Source organism: Hyperolius riggenbachi, chromosome 6 (assembly GCF_040937935.1).
Source record: "Hyperolius riggenbachi isolate aHypRig1 chromosome 6, aHypRig1.pri, whole genome shotgun sequence".
Lineage (NCBI taxonomy): Eukaryota > Metazoa > Chordata > Amphibia > Anura > Hyperoliidae > Hyperolius > Hyperolius riggenbachi.
The window spans coordinates 148,199,841-148,227,455 of record NC_090651.1 but is presented as its reverse complement, the minus strand read 5'-3'; the positions used below and the strand labels follow the sequence as shown (position 1 = coordinate 148,227,455).

General features: G+C 46.9%; 1 protein-coding gene across 1 annotated transcript in view; it reads right to left on the bottom strand.

Moving 5' to 3' along the window:
- Positions 1 to 10,658: 10,658 nt before the first annotated feature.
- The window catches only part of C6H1orf53 (chromosome 6 C1orf53 homolog), a 40,229-nt gene continuing 23,272 nt past the window's right edge, over positions 10,659 to 27,615 (bottom strand). The window contains exon 3 of the mRNA XM_068242654.1: positions 10,659 to 10,897. Coding sequence (XP_068098755.1) covers positions 10,826 to 10,897 — 72 coding nt within the window. The 3' untranslated portion in view covers positions 10,659 to 10,825. The remainder of the gene's footprint in view (positions 10,898 to 27,615) is intronic.

Genomic DNA, 27,615 nt, shown 5'->3' with positions numbered 1-27,615 from the left:
CCCTTTCTTGCCAGCTACGCTGTGGGGTACTTGGACGCGTGTGATGGAGCATTGTCCTGCATGAAAATCATGTTTTTCTTGAAGGATGCAGACTTCTTCCTGTACCACTGCTTGAAGAAGGTGTCTTCCAGAAACTGGCAGTAGGACTGGGAGTTGAGCTTGACTCCATCCTCAACCCGAAAAGGCCCCACAAGCTCATCTTTGATGATACCAGCCCAAACCAGTACTCCACCTCCACCTTGCTGGCGTCTGAGTCGGACTGGAGCTCTCTGCCCTTTACCAATCCAGCCATGGGCCCATCAAGACTCACTCTCATTTCATCAGTCCATAAAACCTTAGAAAAATCAGTCTTGAGATATTTCTTGGCCCAGTCTTGACGTTTCAGTTTGTGTGTCTTGTTCAGTGGTGGTCGTCTTTCAGCCTTTCTTACCTTGGCCATGTCTCTGAGTATTGCACACCTTGTGCTTTTGGGCACTCCAGTGATGTTGCAGCTCTGAAATATGGCCAAACTGGTGGCAAGTGGCATCTTGGCAGCTGCGCGCTTGACTTTTCTCAGTTCATGGGCAGTTATTTTGCAGCTTGGTTTTTCCACACGCTTCGAGCGACCCTGTTGACTATTTTGAATGAAACGCTTGATTGTTCGATGATCACGCTTCAAAAGCTTTGCAATTTTGAGGGTGCTGCATCCCTCTGCAAGATATCTCACTATTTTTGACTTTTCTGAGCCTGTCAAGTCCTTCTTTTGACCCATTTTGCCAAAGGAAAGGAAGTTGCCTAATAGTTATGCACACCTGATATAGGGTGTTGATGTCATTAGACCACACCCCTTCTCATTACAGAGATGTACATCACCTAATATGCTTAATTGGTAGTAGGCTTTCGAGCCTATACAGCTTGGAGTAAGACAACATGCATAAAGAGGATGATGTGGTCAAAATACTCATTTGCCTAATAATTCTGCACTCCCTGTACTACCAATCACCAATGTGGTGAAGGCAGTCTACAAGCTATTAGGATAGGAAAGACTTCACTGTACCCCAGGGGGGCAGTGAACATCCAAGCAGGCAAGGCAAGGTAACACAAGGAACCCAGCAGTCAACGGAGGCAAAGCTGAAAGCTATGACGGGCAAGGTGTGAGAGGAGGAGCAGGCTTTTCTATGGACATCAGCCAATGAGAGCAAACATGCAAATTCCCACACAGCTGAATGGTAATCACTAAATCCTGTGTAATGCTAGGCATACACGGAGTTTGTGTTCCTTATCAATCGAGCCACTGATGGCTCGATTGATAATATCCGACAGGTCCGATGACCTGCCAGATAGATTCCCCGCTCGATCCCCGCTGGTGGACAATAGCGGGGAATCGAGCAGGTGATAAGCAGCGCCGGCGGGGACAAGCGGGGATCGATCAGCGTGCACGCGCGGACGAGGGGGGATGCGCCGGCATCGAGCCAGCGGCTCGATCCGGCGCATAATTGGCTAGGTGTATGCCTAGCATTAGGCTTATTGAAGGCTGCAAGCAGGACTGTAAATGGAAAGGACTCTCATTACAAATGCATGCCAAATTATGCAACAACATGCATGTAAGAAATTTAGAGCTGTCTGGCTGCAGTTCAACTGCAGCCATCCATAGGTGGATTCATGACAACATCCTGAGCTGCTCTGAACTGCAGAGTGATTGCAGATGGCAAAGACTTATTGCGAATGCAATCAAAACTAAGCAACCAAATGCAAGCAGAGAAAGCAAAACTGCTCCACTGCAACCGACAGGACATGCTACAGGAGGGATCCTTACACTATTCAAATCTATTCTATTAATTTGTACCTGCAAATTAACCATTTAGACTGAGTAAACATTGAAAAATGTCTCATAAAGCATTTTTTCCTGCAAGACGGTACAATTCTTACAAAAGTAACATATCCTATATGTGCTGGACAAAGCGTATGATGTGTTGAAATTGATGAGCATAGCAAAGCCTATATGTGCTGGACAAAGCATATGATGTGTTGAAATTGATGAGCATAGCAAAATATGGTCAGGAATGTCTAAAATTCATTTTAAATTATTAAATTTATTAAGTAAAGAAAACAGTATCTAAAACTACAGTTTCCCCACCTGCCATGCTGGATGTTACCTCAGACCACATACTACTCTTTCAGCATTACATTTAGGCAGTTGAACGATGTAATGACATCAGTGTGCTGTGGGTCAGCTTTTTGACGTTCTCATAGTTCTAGGTGTCAAATATAGCTGTCAAGGATGCCCTTCAATGTGCCAGATCCAGACTACGAAAGATAAGACATAAAAGCTCAATAAATCAATGCATAGCAAAATAAATGCACTTGACATATCCCATCATTTTTGTAGGGTCTCCCTTCTGTACTGAAACCACAAGCTGTTCTGAGGCAGGAAAATCTCCCTCATCTCAAGTTTTGTGACATCACACAGCTTTGTGTTTCCTCAATGCTGGAATAATAATAGAAAAAGTTTCAGAGTTCTCTGCAGCAATCACATGATAATGTGCCATGATGCCATTATTTGAAATCATATAATACAGAGCCATTTAGGTTCCATGTTAGTGGGTGAAATAACAGTCTCCGTAATGGTGGCGCAGTGGTTTTGTGCTCTCGCCTTGCAGCACTGAGTCCCCGGTTAGAATCCCAGCCAAGTCAACATCTGCAAGGAGTTTGTATGTTCTCCCCGTGTCTTTGTGGGTTTCCTCCAGGCACACTGATTTCCTCCCACATCCCAAACACATACAGATAAGTTAATTGGCTTACCCCTAAATTGGCCCTAGACTATGACACATGCACTACAGGATATAAACACATGACTCTGGTAGGGATTAGAGAAGGCTTTCTCAACCAGGGTTCCCTGGAACCCCAGGGTTCCTTGAGGACTCTGCAGGGGTTCCTTGGCATTTTACCCCATCGTGGGGGAAGTATAATAGAGCACACTTTAATAGGTGGTACTGTAACAAGAAGCACTAAATTGGGGGGTCAGGAGACAGTATAATGAGTGGCAGTGTAATAGGAGATAGTGAAATTAGCAGCCTAACCTATTTAAAGACCATGCCTGCTGAAAAATAAATGTAGGGGTTCCTCGAGACCAAAAAATTGTTTGCAGGGGTTCCTTGAGATCCAAAAGTTATTTACAGGGTTCCTCCAAGGTAAAAAGGTTGAGAAAGGCTGGATTAGAGTGTTAGCTCCTCTGAGGGACAGTTACGGACAAGACAATATACTCTGTATAGCGCTGCGTAATATGTTGGGGCTATATGAATACTTAAATAAAAAATGCTTGGGAGTTCCACTGATAAACATTTTCAGTAGTATAAGTAAACATATCCATAAATGGAAATCAGGCCATCATCACAATCACACCCACAACCTCTCACATTCAGGCTCAATCACTTATTGAGATAGGTACAGAGCACCCAGCAAGCTCATGGTGAACCAGAACTCCAAGGGGTGTGTAAGGGGCTACAATGGACCAAAAATCCCTCTTACTAAAATGCTATGGAAAACAAAAGTTTGCTTTGTTAAAACAGAGTTTTTGCGATAATTCAAGTTGGAGTGAGCTCCGAGATGTCTGTGCATCACTGCTGAACATATGCATATTAACTATTGTCGTCCCTGTGAGCTAGCCCCACCTCCAGATCCGCTGGAATGCAATGACGTGTCAGCTTGTTATTACAGAGTCTGTAATATTGACAAGCTGACACATCATTGCATTGCAGTGGATCTGGAGGTGTGGCTAGCTCACAGGGACAACAACAAATAATTTGCATACATTCAGCAGTGATGCACTGGGAGACATCTCGGAGCGCACTCCAACCTGAATTATCGCAAATACTCTCTGTTTTAAGAAAGCAAACTTCTTTTTGAGGAAGCTATTTTATCTGTTAAAATGTAATTACAAAGGCTGTATTAAGAATAATTCAAATGGGACAAAGTAGTACAAACTAATAGATTTCTGAAGCCTCCTTTTAAATGATTACCAAAATTCTCCAGCAACACATGCAAAACATAGTCACTCCAAATCCAGGTCAATGGGTGTCTGCCCTGGTAACAACTCAAACTCCCTACAAGCATGCAAAAGGCAATTCAGCCCAAGTCACTGTAAATGGAGGCTGCCAAAATTACAGTGGTTTGCAAAAGTATTCGGCCCCTTGAAGTTTTCCACATTTTGTCATATTACTGCCACAAACATGAATCAACTTTATTGGAATTCCATGTGAAAGACCAATAGAAAGTGGTGTACACGTGAGAAGTGGAACGAAAATCATAGATGATTCCAAACATTTTTTTACAAATAATTAACTGCAAAGTGGGGTGTGCGTAATTATTCAGCCCCCTTTGGTCTGAGTGCAGTCAGTTGGCAGTACAAATACAGCTGCTCTGTGACGGCCTCAGAGGTTGTCTGTAACGATTGGTGTCAGCAACACAGATATTTCTAATTATTGGTGATCTGCAGTATCACCAATAATACAGATGCTATACCTGAGTATGTGGTGATCTGCAGAATCACCAATAATACTACTATAGCTAGACACAGGACACCCAATGTAGTATAGTGTTTGGTGCAACAGTACTCGGAGGAATTATCTCCCGAGAAGCGGGAGATACAGACACTACTGCAGCCAAGGATTTCCTGAGAGGCAGGGAATCAGACTGTACTGCAGCCAGTGGACCTAGAGAGGTAGGGATCCACTGACTATGCTGCCTGATGGCCTCCAGAGGAGCTAGTGACCATAAGACTGAAATAGCAGCAAGTAACCACCTGAAGAGCAGGTGTCACAGGTGTACAGTAAGGCTGTTCACCCAAGAGCTAGGTGACAGCCAGTAAGGTCAGACAAACCAGGTCGGCAACACACGGACAGACAAAGTACAGAAGCGGAAGACTGATTCGGTATCCAGGTACAGGCAGTGTTGGCAACAGATAATCAGATGGGCAGAAGTACCGAATCAGAGGACAGGAGGGTAGTCAGGAAAGCCAAAGGTCATAACAGGTAACAAATAATGTGTCACAGTCCTAGACTTAGGTGTGAGGTCCTTGGTCTCAACACCCGGGAACTAGTCTAACACATAAACAGTAGCAAGCAATAGTACTTTAAGCTATCAATGGAATCTGACTCAGTGTGAATTCCCAGCTCCGGCTGGTTCTAACACACTGTGGGATCTGACTCAGGTCTGAGCGCTCACACGTAACTGTTCACAATAGCAGACAGCTTGCAAGTGACAGGCAAGCCCTATATATACAAACAGCGCTCCACAGCGTCGCCCCAGTCACCCAGCCAATCCAGAGCATAGCTGGAGTCAGCTGATCAGCCCGATCAGCTGACTCCCCTTCTAGCAGCATAAAGGTCCTGTCGCCTGGCACGCACGCGTGTAGCTCTCCATCTGTGTGAACTAGAAGGACCAGGTGAACCAGCGGCAGAAGCCTCCGGCTGGAACGCGGAGATGGCCGCCCTGCCGCTTGCCCATGCGGCGGCATCTCCGCTATTCATTACATTGTCTAAGAGAATATTGGGAGCAACAACACCATGAAGTCCAAAGAACACACCAGACAGGTCAGGGATAAAGTTATTGAGAAATGTAATGCAGGCTTAGGCTACAAAAAGATTTCTAAAGTCTTAAACATCCCACAGAGCACTGTTCAAGCGATCATTCAGAAATGGAAGGAGTATGGCACAACTGTAAACCTACCAAGACAAGGCCGTCCACCTGAACTCACAGGCGGAACAAGGAGAGCGCTGATCAGAAATGCAGTCAAGAGGCCCCTGGTCAGGGCCGGATTTCTACTTTTCAACACCCTAGGCCAGCTATCATCAGCCCCCCCCCCCACCCCCCCTCCATCCTTCCCAACACACACATCTAAATAAAGCCTGTAAATGCATTTGATTGTAGAGCACGGCAGGCTGTGTCCATTGTATTTACCTCCTACATTCCCAGAAATGTTAATTGTTCCCCCAAAAAAACACGTCTAACTATGACTGTGGTAGGGGATATTTTGAGCTTCTCTATGCCTACATAATCTGTAAAGAGCTGCAGAAGATATCAGTGCTTTTCAGATACATAACAATAATATGGTAGGACATTAAACTATGGTATGATCAGATTGTGAGCGCCATTGAGGACAGACAGTGACATGACTATGTACTCTGTACAGCGCTGCAGAAGATGTCAGTGCTATATAAATACATAATAATAATATGGCAGCACATTACACTATGACTATGGTAGGATTAGAATGTGAGCTTCCCTGAGGACAGTCAGTGACATGACTATGTTCTCTGTAAAGTGCTGCAGAAGATGTCAGCACTATTAAATACTGTACACTGGCAAAAGTATATAGCTACTGAGGAAGGACAAAGCATGAAAGAGAGGAAAGATAGAGAAAGCCACATAGTGGAGGATGACAGGGAAAGTGAGACAGGATAAATGGGCATGGAGATAGTAAGAGGGATGGTTGGAGAGCTAGTCTAGGAGAGAAGAGAGAGGGTGGGCAGTGCAATAATACATCTATTATGTCAGCCATAGTTATATTACAAGTAATGCCATCTGTCAAGCTCCATTTGCACACCATAATTATTATGCCTTTACAACATCACACATAGTGCAAAGAAACAATGCCTGCACCCTTCTCCCCCACAAACATTACCTTTCCCCATGTAAAGAGTGCAGAAATGCAAAGCAGACAGAAGACCCATACTGCAAAGCAGCAGCCTGTTACACATGCCTGACATTTCTGACGCTGCCTGCAGAGTCCGTGCTGCACTCAGAAGGAAAGACTGATGGACTACACGTGTCTTGCACAGTGTGAAAATGCTAATTGTTATCAGCACGGAGCTGCAGACACAATGGAGGCTCAATTTACATCCCAGCCACTATTCTCCCTTCCCCATGCACAGCTGGCAGCGCAGAGGCTCTTTTATATTTACCTCTCTATGCTTACTCTATTTTCTTCCTCCTCTTGCAGGTCAGCTCGGCTACTAGGATGCCGAGGGAAGGAGCGGAGAGCCGAGCAGACCTGCTGGAGGAAGAAGAAAATAGAGCGTGCACGGCGAGGTAAATATGAAAGAGCCTCTGAGCTGCCAGCAAGAAGCAGAAGTAAGAAGAGCCTCCAGGACCACCGACCTGTGCAGAAATCCAGGCCAGACATGACCTCCCCGCTCGCTCTGACTGTAATTACCTGAAATCTCCCCCTGCTCTGGAGACATGATCACTGTCTGAGTGTACTGATGGGGTCTTTCATCCCCCGCCTTCACAAAAAGTTGTCTGTCTGCACACCCGGCCGTCCAACCTGCCACCTGCTAGGCTACTACTAGCCTATCTGCCGCTAACAATCCAGGGTGGTTACAGACAGTCCAGGTCTCGCTTCCTGCAGCAGAGTGTGTGTACTGTGTGTACTGGGACACGCTGGGCAGGAGGAAGTGGAGGAGCGTGCAGGGGAAGCCTGCGGGCGGCATGAATAATGCGGCCAAGCACTTTGAAGTTGTTTACTCTTCGCTGCAAACACTTTTCTGCCCCTAAGCCGCCCTAAACAATGCTGCAATTCTGGCGCCCTAGGCCAGTGCCTAGTTTGCCTTGCCAGAAATCCGGCCCTGCCCCTGGTGACTCTGGACGAGCTGCAGAGATCTACAGCTCAGGTGGGGGAATCTGTTCATAGGACAACTATTAGTCGTGCACTGCACAAAGTTGGCCTTTATGGAAGAGTGGCAAGAAGAAAGCCATTGTTAACAGAAAGGCATAAGAAGTGCCGTTTGCAGTTTGCCACAAGCCATGTGGGGGACACAGCAAACATGTGGAAGAAGGTGCTCTGGTCAGATGAGACCAAAATGGAACTTTCTGGCCAAATGCAAAACACTATGTGTGGCGGAAAACTAACACTGCACATCACTCTGAACACACCAGCCCCACTGTCAAATATGGTGGTGGCAGCATCATGCTCGGGGGTGCTTCTCTTCAGCAGGGACAGGGAAGCTGGTCAGAGTTGATGGGAAGATGGATGGAGCCAAATACAGGGCAATCTTGGAATAAAACCTCTTGGAGTCTGCAAAAGACTTGAGACTGGGGTGGAGGTTCACCTTCCAGCAGGACAACGACCCTAAACATAAAGCCAGGGCAACAATGGAATGGTTTAAAACAAAACATATCCATGTGTTAGAATGGCCCAGTCAAAGTCCAGATCTAAATTCAATCGAGAATCTGTGGCAAGATCTGAAAACTGCTGTTCACAAATGCTGTCCATCTAATCTAACTGAGCTGGATCGGTTTTGCAAAGAAGAATGGGCAAGGATTTCAGTCTCTAGATGTGCAAAGCTGGTAGAGACATACCCTAAAAGACTGGCAGCTGTAATTGCAGCAATAGGGGGTTCTACAAAGTATTGACTCAGGGGGCTGAATAATTATGCACACCCCACTTTGCAGTTATTTTTTTTTTTAAATGTTTGGAATCATGTATGATTTTCGTTCCATTTCTCACGTGTACACCACTTTGAATTGGTCTTTCACGTGGAATTCCAATAAAATTGATTCATGTTTGTGGCAGTAATGTGACAAAATGTGGAAAACTTCAAGGGGGCCGAATACTTTTGCAAACCACTGTATTTCCTTTTCAGTAAAGCACATTGCCTGCCTGCCCTGCTAATCCTCTGCCTCTAATACTTGAAGCCATAGCATGCAGATCAGATGTCTGACTCATTTTTGACTAGATTTGCTGCATGCTTGTTTCAGGAGTGTGATTCAGACGCTGCTGATGCTTGAAATAATAATAATAATCCTAACATTTTCTCCTGTTGGATTTAAAGCACTTTGGAGCTGCAGCCAGGAAGGGGCGCGCTCAACAGGCCAGCTTGCAGTGTTAGGTAGTCTTGCTCAAGGACTCCTAACTTAATAGGTGCTGACTTACTGAACAGGAAGAGGCAAGATCATAACCCCGGTCTCCTGCAGAGCCCTTAACCAGTACACCAGGGGTCCCCAAACTTTTTTGGTCAAGGGCTGGGTCAACAAACGTCAGACTACTGGGGGGGGCAGAACATACATAAAATGATGTTGAAAAACATTACATTGAACCTAGGTATTGATTCTCCCTCATCTTGCCTGGAGGAGAACTCCCAGCAGCAGCCATTCAGTCATGTGGCTCCTGAAGAACGTCTTTGTGCCCCAGACAGCGAAGCATACCCAGGTGACAACCTGCCATCCAATTGGATAGCAGTGTCACCTGATGCAGAATTGGATTGGAAGCCAGTGAATGACTGCTCGCTGGCTTCTACAGTATGTGGGTGGGTCAGAGGAGTAGCTATAGTTGGGCAAGGGGGGGCACAGCACTGTAAGGGGGCTCAGCATGGCCACTGCGGCTCCACATGCATGAGAGGTGGCTCGTGGCTGCCCAAAGTGCCCCTGCTTCTCTCCCTGCCTCTGCAGAGGAGTGCAGAAGTGTCTATCTGAAGGGGGGCACACCTCACTATCTAAAGGGGGAAGGGGGCACATCTAGCTATCTATAGGGGGGGGGGGGGCACCTGGCTATCTAAAGGGGGGACATTTGGCTATTTAACTTCTTGCCGACCACTCCATACCAATTGGCACGAATGCGACGGCAGCCCCAGGACCACTCGGAGACTGTTAGACGGCAAAACCGCCATCTAATAGGGCTGTACAGCACTGCGATCTGCAGCAGCGCTGTACTGGGGACAACCGTGCCACACTCTGTGTGCACGGCAGTGATCGGCTGTCATAGGCTGAAGTCTATGAGAGCTGATCACGGGGATTGGCTGGCAGAGGGAGGGAGGGTGGGGGAAATATGTAAATTGTAAAAAAAGAGAGAAATTTTAATAAAAAACACACAAATACAAAGAAACAAACATTAGGGGGGTGATCTGACCCCACCAACAAAGAGCTCTGTTGGTGGTGAGAAAAGGGGGGATCAATTGTGTTCTGTGTTGTGAGGCCCTGCAGCTTGGCCTTAAAGCTGCAGTGGCCTATTTAACAAAAAATGGCCTGGTCTTTAGGGAGGGTTAACACTGCGGTCCTCAAGTGGTTAAAGGAGGGCACATCTGGCTATCTGAACAGAGGAAGGGGGCACATTTGGCTATATAAATGGGGGAGAGGGGCACATATCGCTATTTTTAAGGGGGAGGGGGTACATCTAAACAGCATTTGTACATTTGACTCCACCCATGACCACGTCCAAATTCTGATGTGTGGCCACGTACATTTTGTTTAGGTGTGTGTGTGTGCTTGGGGGGGGGGGGGGGGGGGGACACTGTCTTTGTCCCTGGGCGCTGAAAACCTCAGCTACGCCTCTGGAGTGGGTGGTGCCAGCACTGCTATTCTATATGCAGGCTGCCAATATTTAAAGGTACAGTGGGCCACATCTATTCCTGTTGTCACAGGGAAATGTAACCCCCACTGTGAACCTTGCCTTACTCGTACATTGTAAAATTTGCTTTGCCACTTACATTTTCATATGTTTTTTCACATTGGGATATGTATGCATGCTTTGCTTTAGTGAAAACAGAGGGAATAAATTAACCTAAACAATTAAAAAGGACATACAGTAATAGCTACAGAAGAATTCAAAAGTCAGGAAAAGAGGACAACCATGATGTTCTGAGCATAGCGGAAACATTGTACTAACAAAGTAATCACTAGCAACATTTGTTTTCTATTTGATGTTTATTACAATGAACATTGAATTCATTACTTAAGCATATTAACTAGAAAGACGGCATCATTAGCAGAAGTAAATACAATTGCTTTGCAATACCATCTTTTAAAATCCCATCCATTAATGAAAATAGAGCTAAGAGATTGAACTCAGCTGTCATGTGTAAAAAAAGGAATTAAATTGCTTCTTTTTAGATGAATCCTTAACATTTTCCTGGCCATATGGACACTGCAACAACAACAAAAAAAAAAGAATATTGAACATTATTATTTATCAATTTATGGAGTTAAATGACAGCACAGAGCAACCAACACTGCAGTGAAACAAAAATAAAGCTAATGTTATGATTATACATACTGATTTTAGAGAACAAAAGGAAGTCATGCCTATAGATAAATGTGAAATGACAATATGCTGCAAGATGGGTAAGTAATTAGTACTCTAATCTTTCAGTTGTAGTGTCCCCAGATTCAAATCCCACCTAAGCACTATCAGTAAGGAATCTATCATTGTAACCTCTCTCAGCTTGCATGGGCTTCCCCAACCACCTAATAATGATAGGTTAATTGACTAGCCCCAAAACTGTGTAAAATAAAAATAAATACAATAAATATGTCAGGCTTAAACTGATGAGTAATTGTGGAAGGGTGTACAATCAATCATTTTACAAAATTGCATTAGCAAAAAACAGTGTTTAAACCAGACAACTGAAAGAACTTACTCATCTCATTATAATAATTGTGTTAAATAGGAATGAAACACTATTTAAAACAGTGTTACTTTAAAGAAAATGTCCGCGCTCCTAAAAAAATTGCATCCACTTACCTGGGACTTCCTCCAGCCCCTGGCAGGCTATCTGTCCCTCACCGCAGCTCCGCTTCCAGCTGGTGGCCGGGGGTCCCCTCCGTTTGCGATGGCGACTTCGCCAGGTCAGGATCTTCTGCATCTGCGTGAAAGCCGCTTCACATCTTGCCCATGTGCTCTGGACTGTACTGCGCAGGTGAAGAACTACTGCGCCTGCGCAATACATTCCAGACCACATGGACATGACGAGAAGCGGCTCTCGTGCAGATGTAGAAGACCCCGACCTGGTGAAGTCGCCATCGTGAACAGAGAGGACCCTGGGCCACTGAAGCGGAGCTGTGGTGAGGGACATATCGGCTGCCAAGGGCTGGAGGAAACCCTGGGTAAGCAGATGTCATTTTTTTAGGGGAGCTTGGGCATTTCCTGTAAAGAACATATAGAATCTTCACAGGACTATAGCACTGCCTTAAAGAGTACCTGAAGTGAAAATGAGTCTACAGCAGGGCTTCCCAACCCTGTCCTCAAATGTCACCAACAGTGCATGTTTTGCAGAAAACCACAAAGATTAATGGGTAAGGTAACTAGTGTCTCAGCAGAGCTGATGCTGTGGATTTCCACATAACATGCACTGTTGGAGGTATTTGAGCACAGGGTTGGGAAACCCTGGGCTAGAGGCTTCCCGTATTCTCTGACAGACGAGGTCCACCTTAACCCACTTCACAAAAGTGCCCTTCTATATGTAGAAGAGAAATTGCATGAGGTCAAGTGACTGAGCTATAAGCCCCCAAAAAGGTTTTTATCTCTGCTTCGGCAAATCCAATGGTACAGTGGTAATGCCAATGCCTTTCAAACAACAGCTTGTGAGTTTGAGTCTACTTTACAGCAAGTAATTTAGTACTTAATTATTTAAATAGATTCTTCTCAAGAACACTACAGCAGCTGCAAGGCACACTTTCTGAGCCCTGTGTGCAGGACGACATTCATTGATAAAATGCCTTGTGCTGGGGAGAAAGAAGGAGGGTAGGAGTTAGACTAATTCAAGTGGGGAGGAAATTGCCTGCCAGGAAACAGCCTTCCCAATGGGAAAAGAGCTTTAGGGCTTATTCACAGTGGGACGTTGCGTTGTAATGCGATGTTAAAGTCACAATGCAGCATTACAACGCAATTCAAAAAAAAGGTGGTAACACACATTAACGGTGCATTACCGTCACAGACAGTAGGTACAGTAAAGCATACAGGCAATTAAAAGTATGCTTTTCTGTACCTGGTAACGTGCGAGTTTACAGGTAACGTGCTGCAGCAGTGCGTTACCATAATGCTACGTTACAATGTGACGCTAACGTTGCACTGTGAATGTTCTATAGGATTATCATTGCAGTGTGGTAAGCTGCGCTGCCCCACTATGAATGTAGCCTTAAAAGGGCATTTCTAGCTAACTTTGTGGCATTTCAGTAATACATACTGGTAGCGTTATTGGCCTCCCCAAGAATGGAGCTAAAGTGAGGTTAGGAATTGAAAAAACTCCCCCATCACCATATGATGGCATGATTGGCGGTACATACAGGTATGAGGCTGATACCAATCTGCCTAAAGGCATACTTCAACATTTCTTTCATTGAAAATATTTGACATCAAGCATGTCCACATCACTCTACTCCACTCTTACAAATGCACCTAATGTCTTCCAAAGGAAGGACGGAAGGGAAGTGGCTGGAAAAGCAAGGCACAGTGACAGAGATCAGATTTTCAAAGAATAAGATATGGAGAAAGCATTTGGATAGGCGAGTACCAGTCTCATACCATTACATATCTCCATAAGCCAATCATATGGCAATGGGTTCTTACAGTGAGCTCTTTTGTGAGACAATGAGCAATGAGAATTGTTCAATGTATTTGCCTCATGTCAAGTCGGTGGCTCCACTCAAGTGTGACTCCATTCAATGGATGTTAAAAGACTGGAGAGGGGACCAGCAGATGATCACTGTTTGCAGCAGATACAGAGACTGAAACAAGTAACATTGTGCAATAGTGCTTATTGAAAATAATTCTATGGAAACATGCATACAAGGAAACCACAATACAATGCAAGAAGTTTTGAATAAGAATGATACCATTTATTGGCTAACTTAAAAGAATAAGAGTAAGTTTTCAGCTATTCTGCCTTCATCAGACTCGAATCTTGTATACTGACAAGCACACAGCTATATACATGCAACATCATATACTTTTTTTTAAAAGTTTCCCCTTTTGATGTTGCATGTATATAGCTGTGTGCTTTAACAACTTGTCAGTATACAGGATTCGAGTCTGATGAAAGCAGAATAGCTGAAAGCTTACTCTTAATCTTTTAATCTTAAACCTTAACCCCCCTGGCGGTAATCCCGGTCTGAGCTCGGGCAAGGACTCAGGAGCTGAAAGTGGTAAGCCCGAGCTGAGCTTGGGCTGGCTGATACCACCGCTCCTATTGGCTGCCTGGGTCCCACCTGCGATCAGGCTTCTCTCCCTGGCTGCCGGGATCCCCTTTACCTCATTCTTGTCCGGGATCCTGGCGGCCAATCAGGATGGCAGAGCGGTGGTGTGCGGTGTTATGTCATTGGGGTGGCGCCAAATTTTAAAGTGGACCAGATCTCTCGCACAGGGCAGTGGAAATGCCCTGTAGTATGCAAAAGTTTTGCCTGTCTAATCCCCCATCTGGACGCGAACTCTGGCATAGGACAGAAGGAAAGATAGAGAAATGCACACTGTATTGTATGTAGAGAGTTTAGCCTGTCTGATCCCCCCATCTGGACCCGATCTCTGGCACAGGGCAGAAGGTAAACAGAGAGAAATGATGCCTGTATGTATTTTGTGAGTTTAGCCTGTCTAATTCCTCTTCATTTTTTCTCTATTCACAAGTTGTAATTTATCTCTCCCGTGTCACCTGACTGCCATGGCAGATAAGCTAATTTGAAAGCACAGGATGTTAACAATATAGCCATTTGGTTTCCAACTTTCCAACTACTTCTGAGCTAAGTTCTTCTGCTGATCTGCCTTGCTGTTACCGATTTTTGCCAGGATTTTGACTACTCTCTGTCGGCCACCTGCACCGAACTCTGCCTGGGTTTTGACTACTCTCTGCCTGCAGCTTGCATGACCTCTGCCTGGATTTTGACTACTCTTTGTCTGCCGTCTGTACCGACCTTTGCCTGGATTTTGACTACTTCTGCCTGCCGTCTGCACCAACCTCTGCCTGGATTTTGACTACTCTCTGCTGGCCACCTGCACCGACCTTTGCCTGGGTTTTGACTACTCTCTGCCTGCCACCTGCACCAACCTCTGCCTGGATTTTGACTACTCTCTGCCTGCACGACCCCTGCCTGGATTTTGACTTCTCTCTGCCTGCCGCTTAACTAAATATACACAAAGGAAAGATAAACAAATGTACACATATATAACCAAATGCAGTACATAATGGTGCAGGTAAGAAACAAGGTCAGAACAGAACACAAAGTTTGGCAACAGATCAGTAGTTACAGGGCACATCCCAGTGACTCAGGGCTAACAGTACAGTACTGGAACTGAATAATTCTTGCAGGGCTCTTTAACCTTTTCGGGACCACGTGCATTAGATTGTACGCCGCACTTGTGGTTGTTCTAGCCTGATGCGGCGTAGAATCTACGCCAGCCCGCAATTTCCGCTCCCGACGCGATCGTGCGCACCCGGAGGGGGAGATTAAGCTGTCATATGACAGCCGACATCTCCCCCGAGTGATCAGCAGCCATCGCGTATGGCTGCTGATCACGTGATCACTACGATCGCCGTCGGATCGCAGTGATCAGTTTGACAGCTGCGGCGGCAGGGGGGAAAAGAAGAGGATCCACTCACCCCCCTCCGCTCTGGCCGGCATCTCCGCTCCGTCTGACGTCAGCGCCGGGTCCCGGCTTGATGACGTCATCAAGCCGCGACCCGGAACTGATTGTCAGACAGAACGGAGATGCCGGCCGGAGAAGAGGGTCCCGTGCGGCTCATCGCTGGAGCCTGGAAGGTAAGTGAAGGCTGCTGGCAGAAGGGGGGGCCCAGGCCACCATGGGGGGACACAAATCCAGGCAGCCACAGACGGGATCCGGCCGCCTGACCCCCCCAAACGCGCACACCCCCTTCCCGCGCAAAATTCCTGGTCCTTAAGGGGGGGGTAGGTGGCCGGTCCCGAAAAGGTTAATAGAGAGACAAAACCAGCTGCATGATGAAGCTAGGTATAGAGCCAGCACAATACACCACCCACAGGAAGGCAAGAGTAATACAAGAACTGTCTCCAGGACAGCATGGAGCTATCTGCTGGTGAACAGGAGAAATCCAGGGCAGCCAGAATCAGGATAGAGCCAATTTCTTGTGGACAGCAAAAGTCCTGGGCAATAAAAGTCAATACTGCCACCAGCAGGCAGAAAGTGACAGTGGTTCCTAACAGGATGCACTTCCACTGCCAATGCTGAGCTCTAACAAGCCAGTGCACAAGAGCAGCTGGAAGGCAGTGAATGTACTGCCTGCAGCTGCCCATCTGAAACAGGCCTTATGGTCATGAGCAATAGCTGTTCTGGTCTGTATAGCAAAAACAACCTCTACATGTTAAAGGGGAACGTTTCTGCATATATGATAATGGATAAAATTGATTATATTTTTACAATATTACTTTCAAAAATATTTCCAAAATATTTCATTAGTGTTTGCCCAAGTCTATTTATTTCAGCAATTGAACTGAAAGGTCAAACTAATATATAAAATAGGAACAGGTGTTTTAAATTAGCTGATTAGAATCTGACACTTTGAGCCTAGAATATTGACCATTTTCTCCATATTCTAATGGTCTGAGATTTAGATTTTGGTATTTTCATAAGCTGTAAGCCACAATTATCAAAATTATAACAAATAACGGCTTGAAATATCTCGCTTTGCATGTAATGAGTTTATTTCATATATTAGGGGAGAGGGAGGAGATGAAGCCAGCACTGCAATTCAGGTAATTTATTCAGCAGATAAAAGCAAAAGCACTTACAGTCAGCAAGGTCGGATGTGGAGCGGAGAGGTGGGCGCCAGGTCTATATCCCCCTGCGGACGACCGTTTCGCGCCGCTGGCGCTTGTTCACCGCAACGGGGAGAGTTGGGGGCGGACCGCTTAGACGTGGGTTACATACCCACGTAGCGGCGGCACTTCCGCCTGCGTCAGCTTGTCACGCCCCCAGTTTCTAAGGCAACCAATGGCGCCCACCTCCTCCGTAAAGAGGACGGAGAGCGTCCATGTAACTAGGCAATGGAGGACCTGTGCGGCGGCGCCGCCCACCGCACCAATCAGAGCCCAGCTGAGCGCTACAATGTAAACAAAGCATGGATGCGTGTGAACATGGCGTCCATGTATACAAAGATATGCATACTATATTAGAAGCAAAATAGCGTAATAGCACGGGCTATAACAGGGCGGCTAGAGGCACCGGCGCACAGAGACCCCCACTCCGATACGATTGCACATAAAAACTAACTGAAGTTCATTCTATGGAGGAAGAGAGAGGAAGGGAGGAATGATGATGACGGGGAGGAAAAGGACAGAGATGTATAGGAGAGGAGAGGAGGGGCGAGGAGAAAACATGACATGGGGAAGAACCAAAAAGAGAGAGGGAGGACCTAGCACGTGAAGAGGACGGAGTGCATTACAAGACCCAAAGTGGTCCCCCAGATAAAGTAGAGCAATAAGTGAAATAAGGCTGCGCATGCATGTGCGGCTGAAAATAAAGACACAAGGCCGCACAGGCATGCGCAGCAGGGAGACAGTTGAAACACGTGGAAACAGAGAGCCCGAGGAGCCCAGAGAACCAGAATCCTAGATAGCCCAAAGGTGCTGGTATAGAACCTATTTGGTTCGTGTTTTTATGAAAAAGATGGAAAGGTGGGCAAGAACATAGGGCGCAGGGATCATCAGAACATTATCATAATTATTTTTCCAGGAAGCAGGCTAGCTCATTCTTGTCATTGAACCCAAGTGGTCCAAGGGCATTAGGAACGGGTCACGTGGTTCGGCCCGAATGCGCTCTGATTGGCCGAACGGTCACGTGGTTCGGGTATATAAATATCCGAACCACGTCATATCTCCGCCATTTCTCTGTGGGTTTAGCTTTGGGTAGGCAGGCAGGGTAGTTCGCGCTCCAGCCACGCTAGCCAGGGTCCCCGCAGTCATTGTGTGTCGCTGCTGGGAACAGTAGTACACCGCTCGCTCAGCCACACTATATATAGCATTGTTTACTGCCACTGTGTACCTCGCTCAGCCACGCTATATATAGCATTGTTTACTGCCACTGTGTGTACACGGCTCAGCCAGACTATATAGCATTGTGTGTACTGCCACTCTGTGTACACCGCTCAGCCAGACTATATAGCATTGTTTACTGCCACTCTGTGTACACCGCTCAGCCAGACTATATAGCATTGTGTGTACTGCCACTGTGTGTACACCGCTCAGCCAGACTATATAGCATTGTGTGTACTGCCACTCTGTGTACACCGCTCAGCCAGACTATATAGCATTGTGTGTACTGCCACTCTGTGTACACCGCTCAGCCAGACTATATAGCATTGTGTACACCGCTCAGACAGACTATATAGCATTGTTTACTGCCACTCTGTGTACACCGCTCAGCCAGACTATATAGCATTGTGTGTACTGCCACTCTGTGTACACCGCTCAGCCAGACTATATAGCATTGTGTGTACTGCCACTCTGTGTACACCGCTCAGCCAGACTATATAGCATTGTGTGTACTGCCACTCTGTGTTCACCGCTCAGCCAGACTATATAGCATTGTGTGTACTGCCACTCTGTGTACACCGCTCAGCCAGACTATATAGCATTGTTTACTGCCACTCTGTATACACCGCTCAGCCAGACTATATAGCATTGTGTACACCGCTCAGCCAGACTATATAGCATTGTTTACTGCCACTCTGTGTACACCGCTCAGCCAGACTATATAGCATTGTGTGTACTGCCACTCTGTGTACACCGCTCAGCCAGACTATATAGCATTGTGTGTACTGCCACTCTGTGTACACCGCTCAGCCAGACTATATAGCATTGTGTACACCGCTCAGCCAGACTATATAGCATTGTTTACTGCCACTCTGTGTACACCGCTCAGCCAGACTATATAGCATTGTGTGTACTGCCACTCTGTGTACACCGCTCAGCCAGACTATATAGCATTGTGTGTACTGCCACTCTGTGTACACCGCTCAGCCAGACTATATAGCATTGTGTGTACTTCCACTCTGTGTACACCGCTCAGCCAGACTATATAGCATTGTGTGTACTGCCACTCTGTGTACACTGCTCAGCCAGACTATATAGCATTGTTTACTGCCACTCTGTATACACCGCTCAGCCAGACTATATAGCATTGTGTACACCGCTCAGCCAGACTATATAGCATTGTTTACTGCCACTCTGTGTACACCGCTCAGCCAGACTATATAGCATTGTGTGTACTGCCACTCTGTGTACACCGCTCAGCCAGACTATATAGCATTGTTTACTGCCACTGTGTGTACACGGCTCAGCCAGACTATATAGCATTGTGTGTACTGCCACTCTGTGTACACCGCTCAGCCAGACTATATAGCATTGTGTGTACTGCCACTCTGTGTACACCGCTCAGCCAGACTATATAGCATTGTGTGTACTGCCACTCTGTGTACACCGCTCAGCCAGACTATATAGCATTGTTTACTGCCACTCTGTATACACTGCTCAGCCAGACTATATAGCATTGTGTACACCGCTCAGCCAGACTATATAGCATTGTTTACTGCCACTCTGTGTACACCGCTCAGCCAGACTATATAGCATTGTGTGTACTGCCACTCTGTGTACACCTCTCAGCCAGACTATATAGCATTGTGTGTACTGCCACTCTGTGTACACGGCTCAGCCAGACTATATAGCATTGTGTGTACTGCCACTCTGTGTACACCGCTCAGCCAGACTATATAGCATTGTGTACACCGCTCAGCCAGACTATATAGCATTGTTTACTGCCACTCTGTATACACCGCTCAGCCAGACTATATAGCATTGTGTACACCGCTCAGCCAGACTATATAGCATTGTTTACTGCCACTCTGTGTACACCGCTCAGCCAGACTATATAGCATTGTGTGTACTGCCACTCTGTGTACACCGCTCAGCCAGACTATATAGCATTGTTTACTGCCACTGTGTGTACACGGCTCAGCCAGACTATATAGCATTGTGTGTACTGCCACTCTGTGTACACCGCTCAGCCAGACTATATAGCATTGTGTGTACTGCCACTCTGTGTACACCGCTCAGCCAGACTATATAGCATTGTGTGTACTGCCACTCTGTGTACACCGCTCAGCCAGACTATATAGCATTGTTTACTGCCACTCTGTATACACTACTCAGCCAGACTATATAGCATTGTGTACACCGCTCAGCCAGACTATATAGCATTGTTTACTGCCACTGTGTGTACACGGCTCAGCCAGACTATATAGCATTGTGTGTACTGCCACTCTGTGTACACCGCTCAGCCAGACTATATAGCATTGTGTGTACTGCCACTCTGTGTACACCGCTCAGCCAGACTATATAGCATTGTGTGTACTGCCACTGTGTACACCGCTCAGCCAGACTATATAGCATTGTGTGTACACCGCTCAGCCAGACTATATAGCATTGTGTGTACTGCCACTCTGTGTACACGGCTCAGCCAGACTATATAGCATTGTTTACTGCCACTGTGTGTACACGGCTCAGCCACACTATATAGCATTGTGTTTACTGCCACTCTGTGTCTGCTGGGAACAGTAGTACACCGCTCACCCGCCACTGTATAGCATTGTGCTCTGTGTCGCTGCTGGCAATAGTGGTACACCGCTCACCCACCACTGTATAGCATTTCTGTACTGCCACTGTACTGCTGCCAGTCAGCGTGTACTTTAAGGATAAGTGAAATGAGGAAGAAATCCGGTGAAAGAGGGAGGGGCAAGGGAAGAGGTGTTTCCCCTGACGGTTCACGTACAGGCCACAGGGGAGCACCCAAGAAAACCCACTCAATACCCCCCATGTTGTCCAGGACAACAACCCTCACAGATCCAAAAGAACAGGACCATATAATTACTTGGATGACCTCTCAAGCGTCCAGCAGTGGGTTAAGCAGCACCAGCACATCACGCACGAGGTCCGAGTCCTCAGCCAGTTACAAGGAGCTAGTGGGCACAAAGCTGACACAACCGGCGGCGACACCACGCACACAACTGCCAGATAACCAGTCCGATGAATTACCTCAGGACACAATGGGGTATTCGCAGGAGCTATTCCCAGGCCAACAAACTTCCACCTTTGAAAGGTCAATGGAGGAACAGCCAGAAATGTTGTGCCCGGATTCACAACCATTAACTGTGGGAAATGCACCGGGCGCTGAAATACAACAAGGCGAGTCCGAGGACTTTGAAACCCAAATCCCAGAGCAAGTTGGGCAGGAGGGGTTGCAATTGCAGGAGGTCGGCCGAGAAGATCTGGAAGACGACGTTGGAGTGAGCTGCGCAGAGGTTGTTCTGGGGAGCTCTACTCCACGGCGGCGGCCCCCCACAATGACATATGACGAGTTTGAGGAGATGGAAGAGGAGGGTATGGACAATGTGGACAGAGACCCAGATTTTGTTTGTGAACGAGAACATCGCCGTCGTAGCAGCAGCACAGATGAGTCTGTTGAAGAACCCACTGCTGCACGAGTTCGCCTTGTGCCACAAGGTAGGCGGCGCGCAATTTCAGGCACCACAAGCGTGGAAGTTCAAGTGAGAGGCAAAAGAGGCGCAAACAGAAATCGCCAGCAAGGCAGGTGCTCCAAAGTCTGGGCTTTCTTTGAAGACTGCACTGAGGATGTTACCATGGCGATTTGCAAGGTGTGCAAGACCCGCCTGAGCAGGGGGAAAAGTATTAACAACCTCTCCACCACCAGCATGAGCCGCCACATGCTATCCAAACATCCCACTCTGTGGGCAAACTCGACAGGACAGGGTACCAGCAACACTGCCTCCCTTGGGTTCACCAGACTCACCACCAGACCCGCCTCAGCAGCAGCAGTAGCCCAGCCATTGCGTATTTCACAACATTCACAAACATCGGACGACGCTGACACTGTCACTTTCCGGAGTAGTGCTCTTGAGGTCTCCCAGTCTTCATCAAACACAACAACCAACAGCCCTTCAGTGTGCAGCCCTACGGTTCAGTTGTCTGTCTCGGAGATGTTTGAGCGCAAGAGGAAATTGCCAGCAAATGACCCCCGGGCCGTGGCAGTAACAGCCAGCATAGCCAAGCTTCTGGCCTGCGAAATGCTGCCATATCGAGTGGTGGAGACAAACAGCTTCAAGGGCATGATGTCAGTGGCCATCCCACGTTACGTGGTTCCCAGCCGCTACCACTTTGCGCGCTCTGCAGTGCCTGAGTTGCATGAGCACGTGGTCAGCAAAATAACCCGAAGCTTGAAGAATGCCGTTGCCTGCAAGGTTCACCTCACCACTGACACCTGGACGAGTGCGTTCGGCCAGGGTGAACCTTGTGGAGCCTGGCAGCGATTCCTCACCTGCTACGGCGCGGGTGTTGCCCACGCCGCAAACAGCTGCACCGTCGTCCCTCCCACTGGATAACAACAGCAGCACCTACCTCTCTGACTCCTTCTCCTCCAACGCATCTCAAAAATGTACCTCATCCGGAAACGCTAACCCAGCAGCAGTAGGATCGTGGAAGCAGTGCAGAACAGCTGTTGGCATGCGTCAGCAAGCGTTGCTGAAGCTGATCTGCCTTGGGGATAAGCAGCACACAGGGGAGGAAATTTGGAGGGGAATAAAGGAACAGACGGATTTGTGGCTGGCACCGCTGGACCTGAAACCGGGCATGGTTGTGTGTGATAATGGGAGTAATCTCATTCGCGCTTTAAGGTTGGCTAAGCTGACACACATCCCTTGCCTGGCGCACGTGATGAACCTAGTAGTTCAGCGGTTCCTGAGGACATACCCAGGCGTGGCCGATCTTCTGTTGAAGGTGTGACGAGTGGCCAAACATTGCAGAAATTCCAGTACTGCTTCGGGGGCACTCGCCAAGATGCAGGAGCGCTTCAATCTCCCCCACCATCGCTTGCTGTGTGATGTCCCTACGCGCTGGAATTCTACGCTGCACATGCTAGCCCGCTTTTGCGAGCAGAAGAGTGCAGTGGTCCAGTACATGACGGCGCAGTACCGAGGCGCATCCGGCCAGCTGCCAAGCTTCTGTGGATCCGATTGGGCCAACATGTTGGACCTCTGCCAAGTCCTCCAAAATTTTGAGCAATCCACGTTGCTTGTGAGCAGTGACAACTCTTCAGTCAGCATTACCATACCACTGCTGTGTTTACTGAAGAGGTCAATGTTGAAAATCAAGGAAACAGCTGTCATGATGCAACTGGGGGAATCTGAAGGAGAAAACGATCAGCGTGATGGTACCAACATCAGGCCATCCGCCTCAGGAAACGCTGGCCCCAGCAGCTATGACGAAGAAGAGGAGGAGGAACAGCTGGAGTTGGAGCAGGAATTTCCTGCCACCACTGACGAGGGCCAGAGCGGTGCACGTTGGACTTCCACAATTCAGCGCGAATGGTCAGCAGAAGCAGACCAGGAAGAAGGTGACGACTATGATGCATCACAACAACTATCACAACGCTCACAAGAGGATGATGAGGATTCTGGTAGGACTCTGGCACACATGGCTCAATTCATGCTAGACTGCATTGAACGCGACCCACGCATTGTGCGCATTCTGGACAACACCAATTACTGGGTTTATACCCTTCTGGATCCACGGTACAAACACAATGTTCCAAAACTGCTTGAAGAAAGAGTCAGACAGGTCAAAATGGAAGAATACCAGCAGGCCCTTGTGGAGACTTTAGAGAGGAGATTGACATCATCCCCCTCCTCTAGCCAGTTGTACGCCGACAGACTGACTTCCGCAAACCCAGGACGACCAGGAGGGCAGCAAACAACACAAGCCGCAGCTAGTGCCCAAAAGGGAATGGTATCGGCAGTGTCCATGGAGTGGAAAAATTTTCTGACACCCATGCAGCAGCAGCCCACAGAACAGCAAGCGTGCAGATCCACCTCCAACACCGATTGCCTGGAGAAGATGGTCAAGGACTACATGTCAGATGGCGTAGCTGTGTCTAACAATCCATCTGCACCCTTCAACTATTGGGTATCGAAGCTAGACACCTGGCACGAACTGGCAATGTACGCAATAGAGGTGCTGGCTTGCCCGGCAGCCAGCGTTATGTCGGAACGCTGTTTCAGTGCTGCCGGAGGCATCGTCACAGATCGGCGTATCCGCCTCTCCACAAAAAAAATGCAGACCGTCTGACTCAAATTAAAATGAATCAATCCTGGATTGGAAACGACTACGCAATACTCCAGGACCCCAACCAAGTAACATGACCAATGAACGTCTGGGATGGTTTAGCGTTTCCGGTCCCTGTTTATTGAACCTCTCATCTGTATTACATTTATGACTGCATGGCGGCAAAAAGCATTGCTGCTATATCCGCATGCTTTTTGTCCTCATGCAAGGCCTGGGTTGTTGTGTCTCAAAGCGTGGCCTTCTCCTCCTGCGCCTCCTCCTGTTCCATCACGTGTGCTGCTGCTGCTGCTGCTGGGTTAGCGTTACCGGTCCCTGTTTATGGAACCTCTTCTCTTTATTACATTTATGACTGCATGGCGGTAAAAAGCATGCTATCCGCACGCTTCTTGTCCTCATGCAAGGCCTGGGTTGTTGTGTCTCAAAAAGCGTGGCCTTCTCCTCCTGCGCCTCCTCCTGTTCCATCACGTGTGCTGCTGCTGCTGCTGCTGGGTTAGCGTTACCGGTCCCTGTTTATGGAACCTCTTCTCTTTATTACATTTATGACTGCATGGCGGTAAAAAGCATGTTACCTGTGCAAAGAAACATGACATTTTCCGCATTAAAAAGACAGTTTTTCCTTTGAAACTTTACAATCAATTTTCTCAAAAACTATAAGCTCTTTTTCAAATATTTTTTTCCCTCTTGTACCCACTCCCAAGGTGCACATACCCTGCTAATTTGGGGTATGTAGCATGTAAGGAAGCTTTACAAAGCACGAAAGTTCGGGTCCCCATTGACTTCCATTATGTTCGGAGTTCGGCGCGAACACCTGAACATCGCGGCGATGTTCGGCGAACGTTCTCGAACCCGAACATCTAGGTGTTCGCCCAACACTACTTGTAACTATACAGCCTGTGCACGCTTTTTAAAGGAATTACTTTGCTACAGTCCTATGCTGAGGGTCGAGTCCAGTCCCCTGCTGTTATTATCGAGTGTGCTGGAGCCTCATCTTTTCTACCATTTACTCATTTCATATATTAGTTTTACCTTTTAAGTTGAATTACTGTAATAAATGGACTTTTGCACGATATTCTAATTTTTCGAGTTTCACCTGTACATTTTTAAATGTATCACAGGTGGCGACATCTTCACTGTTGGTAGGTGCACTACTGCAAAATGTTTGTTTGCTTCAAACTGAATGGAAGCAACACCTGGTGTCCCAGAGTGCACTGGGAGAAGTTCTACATAGTAAACAGCCTAGGCTAAATATCACTTGGAAGGTGGGGTTACATACCAATATTGAGCAATATAAAGATATAGGGAGTGTTTCTGATGCTGAAACTAGGATAAATAAAATAAACGTGGGTAGACTAAATAGTTACCGTGTTAACCCGGAAAAATAAGACACTCTCTTATATTAATTTTTCCATAAAATATGTGCTCGGTCTTATTTTCGGGGAGGTCTTACATTTCTTCACACATTTTACCAGTACCCGCAGTACCTCCTGCCGGCCCCCTCCTCAAGAAAGACTGATCCCCGTACTCGGGAACTCCTCTGCCTGGCGGCATAATCCAAACCGCAGATTAGTGGTAAACTGTAATAAAGGCAGCTAGAGTATCAGTATAACAGCGCCGTATCACTTTAACAGCGCCTCCGTATACAGGAAGTGACATAGGAGCATAACAGGAAGTATAAGAAGGCCCTGTTACAGTGATACGGCGCTGTTATACTGATACTCTAGCTGCCTTTATTACAGTTCACTGCTAATCTGCGGTTTGGATTATGCCGCCGGGCAGAGGAGCTGCCAAGTACGGGGATCAGACTTTCTGGAGTAGGGGGCCGCCAGGAGGGAATGCGGTGGAGGGGGGAGGGGGGAGACTGCCACAGCCACTAGGTCTTATTTTAGGGTAGGGCTTATATTCCGAGCAAGCTCTAAATATATGCTAGGCCTTACTTTCAGGGGATGCCATACTTTCGGGGTAACGCGTAACTACATTCTTCTATATGTCACTGGAGTTCCTCTTTAAGTGTTTAAAACAAGTTGACACTGCCAGCATCCATATTTGTATTTGTATGGTTAATACAGACTATGCTCATATTTATTTCAGTACTGCCTAACTTAACATTTATAAACTTCTGAGCTATGAGGTGGTCCTCATTATTTTCCCTTTCCTTATTAGAAAGCAGATACCCTTCATTACACATAATCTGTCTCTTTCTTCCACTGGTTCTCTTAGCTTGCCAGAGAACATTTGTTCCATATTGCTAATTGCATATCAGATTTTCCTTCTCACAAACCTTCTATAAACCCACACACAACATTCAATGCACATATTCTGTCAGCCCTCCACCTCCCGCATAGCAACAGAGCGCGTTGTCATCTACACAGCTGATTTTGCGTCTGTATAGCAGCAGCCCAGTGATGTTGCCCGATCCCCAGCATTCAACATCTGTCATAGTTGTGTACACACATTTACATGTAAGGGCTCGTACAACTTGACAACGGATGTCGCCAATAAGGTATCAGCACCTGATCACCTTGGGCAACATCGCTGAGCCCTGCTTTACACACGTCAGCAGTGTAGCCGACGATGCACTGTGTAGGTATGCAGGGGGCGGCGGAGGGATGATGAGCGGTGGGCAGGGAAATGTCGCAAACAATGGGATCATCGGTGGGGGGGGTTGAGAAGATCCGTGCGGCATACGGGGTTGTCAGGTGCCGTACACACACCTGATTGTGTGCTAAGGCAGTCGTTATCAGCCGACTTAAATCAGGCTTGGGTACGAAGCTTAAAGTGTGTGCTGGTCCAACAAGAGATCAAAATCAGCAGAGGTTTTATTTTTACTAGTTTAGTTTTCTGTATGAATGTTTTTTCTATTTCTCCTAAGGTCAGACGAGCGCTATATGTATAGCTCATAGGTTGATATCCTTTTTGTGAAGGTTTTATTTATTTTTATTATTATTTACATTTTCTCTGTATTTTTACCAAAATGACAAATCAAGAGGGCTTCTTCAATAGCTACCAAACAAAAGAGAAGAGAAGCACAAAACCTATAAACTGGCAACACAGAGTAGGTTACAAAATGAATGTTGATGGAAAAGAGACTGTATGTATAAAAACAAATATTCAAGTAGCAGTTAAAAATACAGGCTTATGTTTCTGTAGGGCAGGCTCTAAAGGCTTGCGATAATGTGTTATCTCCCATGCACCTGCCTAGCAGCTTCCTTTCATCATCAAAAGCATTTCCTTACTGGCCGTAAAGTAACTATTTCCAGTTGGCCTCCATGTGCAGCTGCTAGTTAGAGGTGTATTCAACTGGGGTCATGTGGCTACCTAAACATCTTTGGCCAATGAGGAAAGGTTATAGCCGGTCAAAATCAGCTATCGGCAACATAACAGGGCAGGTACTAATCAGCTATCGGCCACATAACAGGGCAGGTACTATGGAGCTCTGTCAGTACAGAGTGAACAAAGTAAGAAGCAGCAGAGGTACAGAGCAGTATGCTTTACTGCGGATAACAGAACAATCCTGCTAGTTTATATACTGTATAAAGAGCAGCCATTTTAAAGACATTGGGGAGTAGTCTTTCTGCTAGGAAAGGGGAGGGATAGATAAAGAAAGAGTGTATATCCCCCTAGGTGGAGCTTATTACATTATATGCAGTGGTAACAGTGGCGGGAAGATAAATTTAAGGGTCGGTGTGTTTTATATTTGAATACATTGGTGCC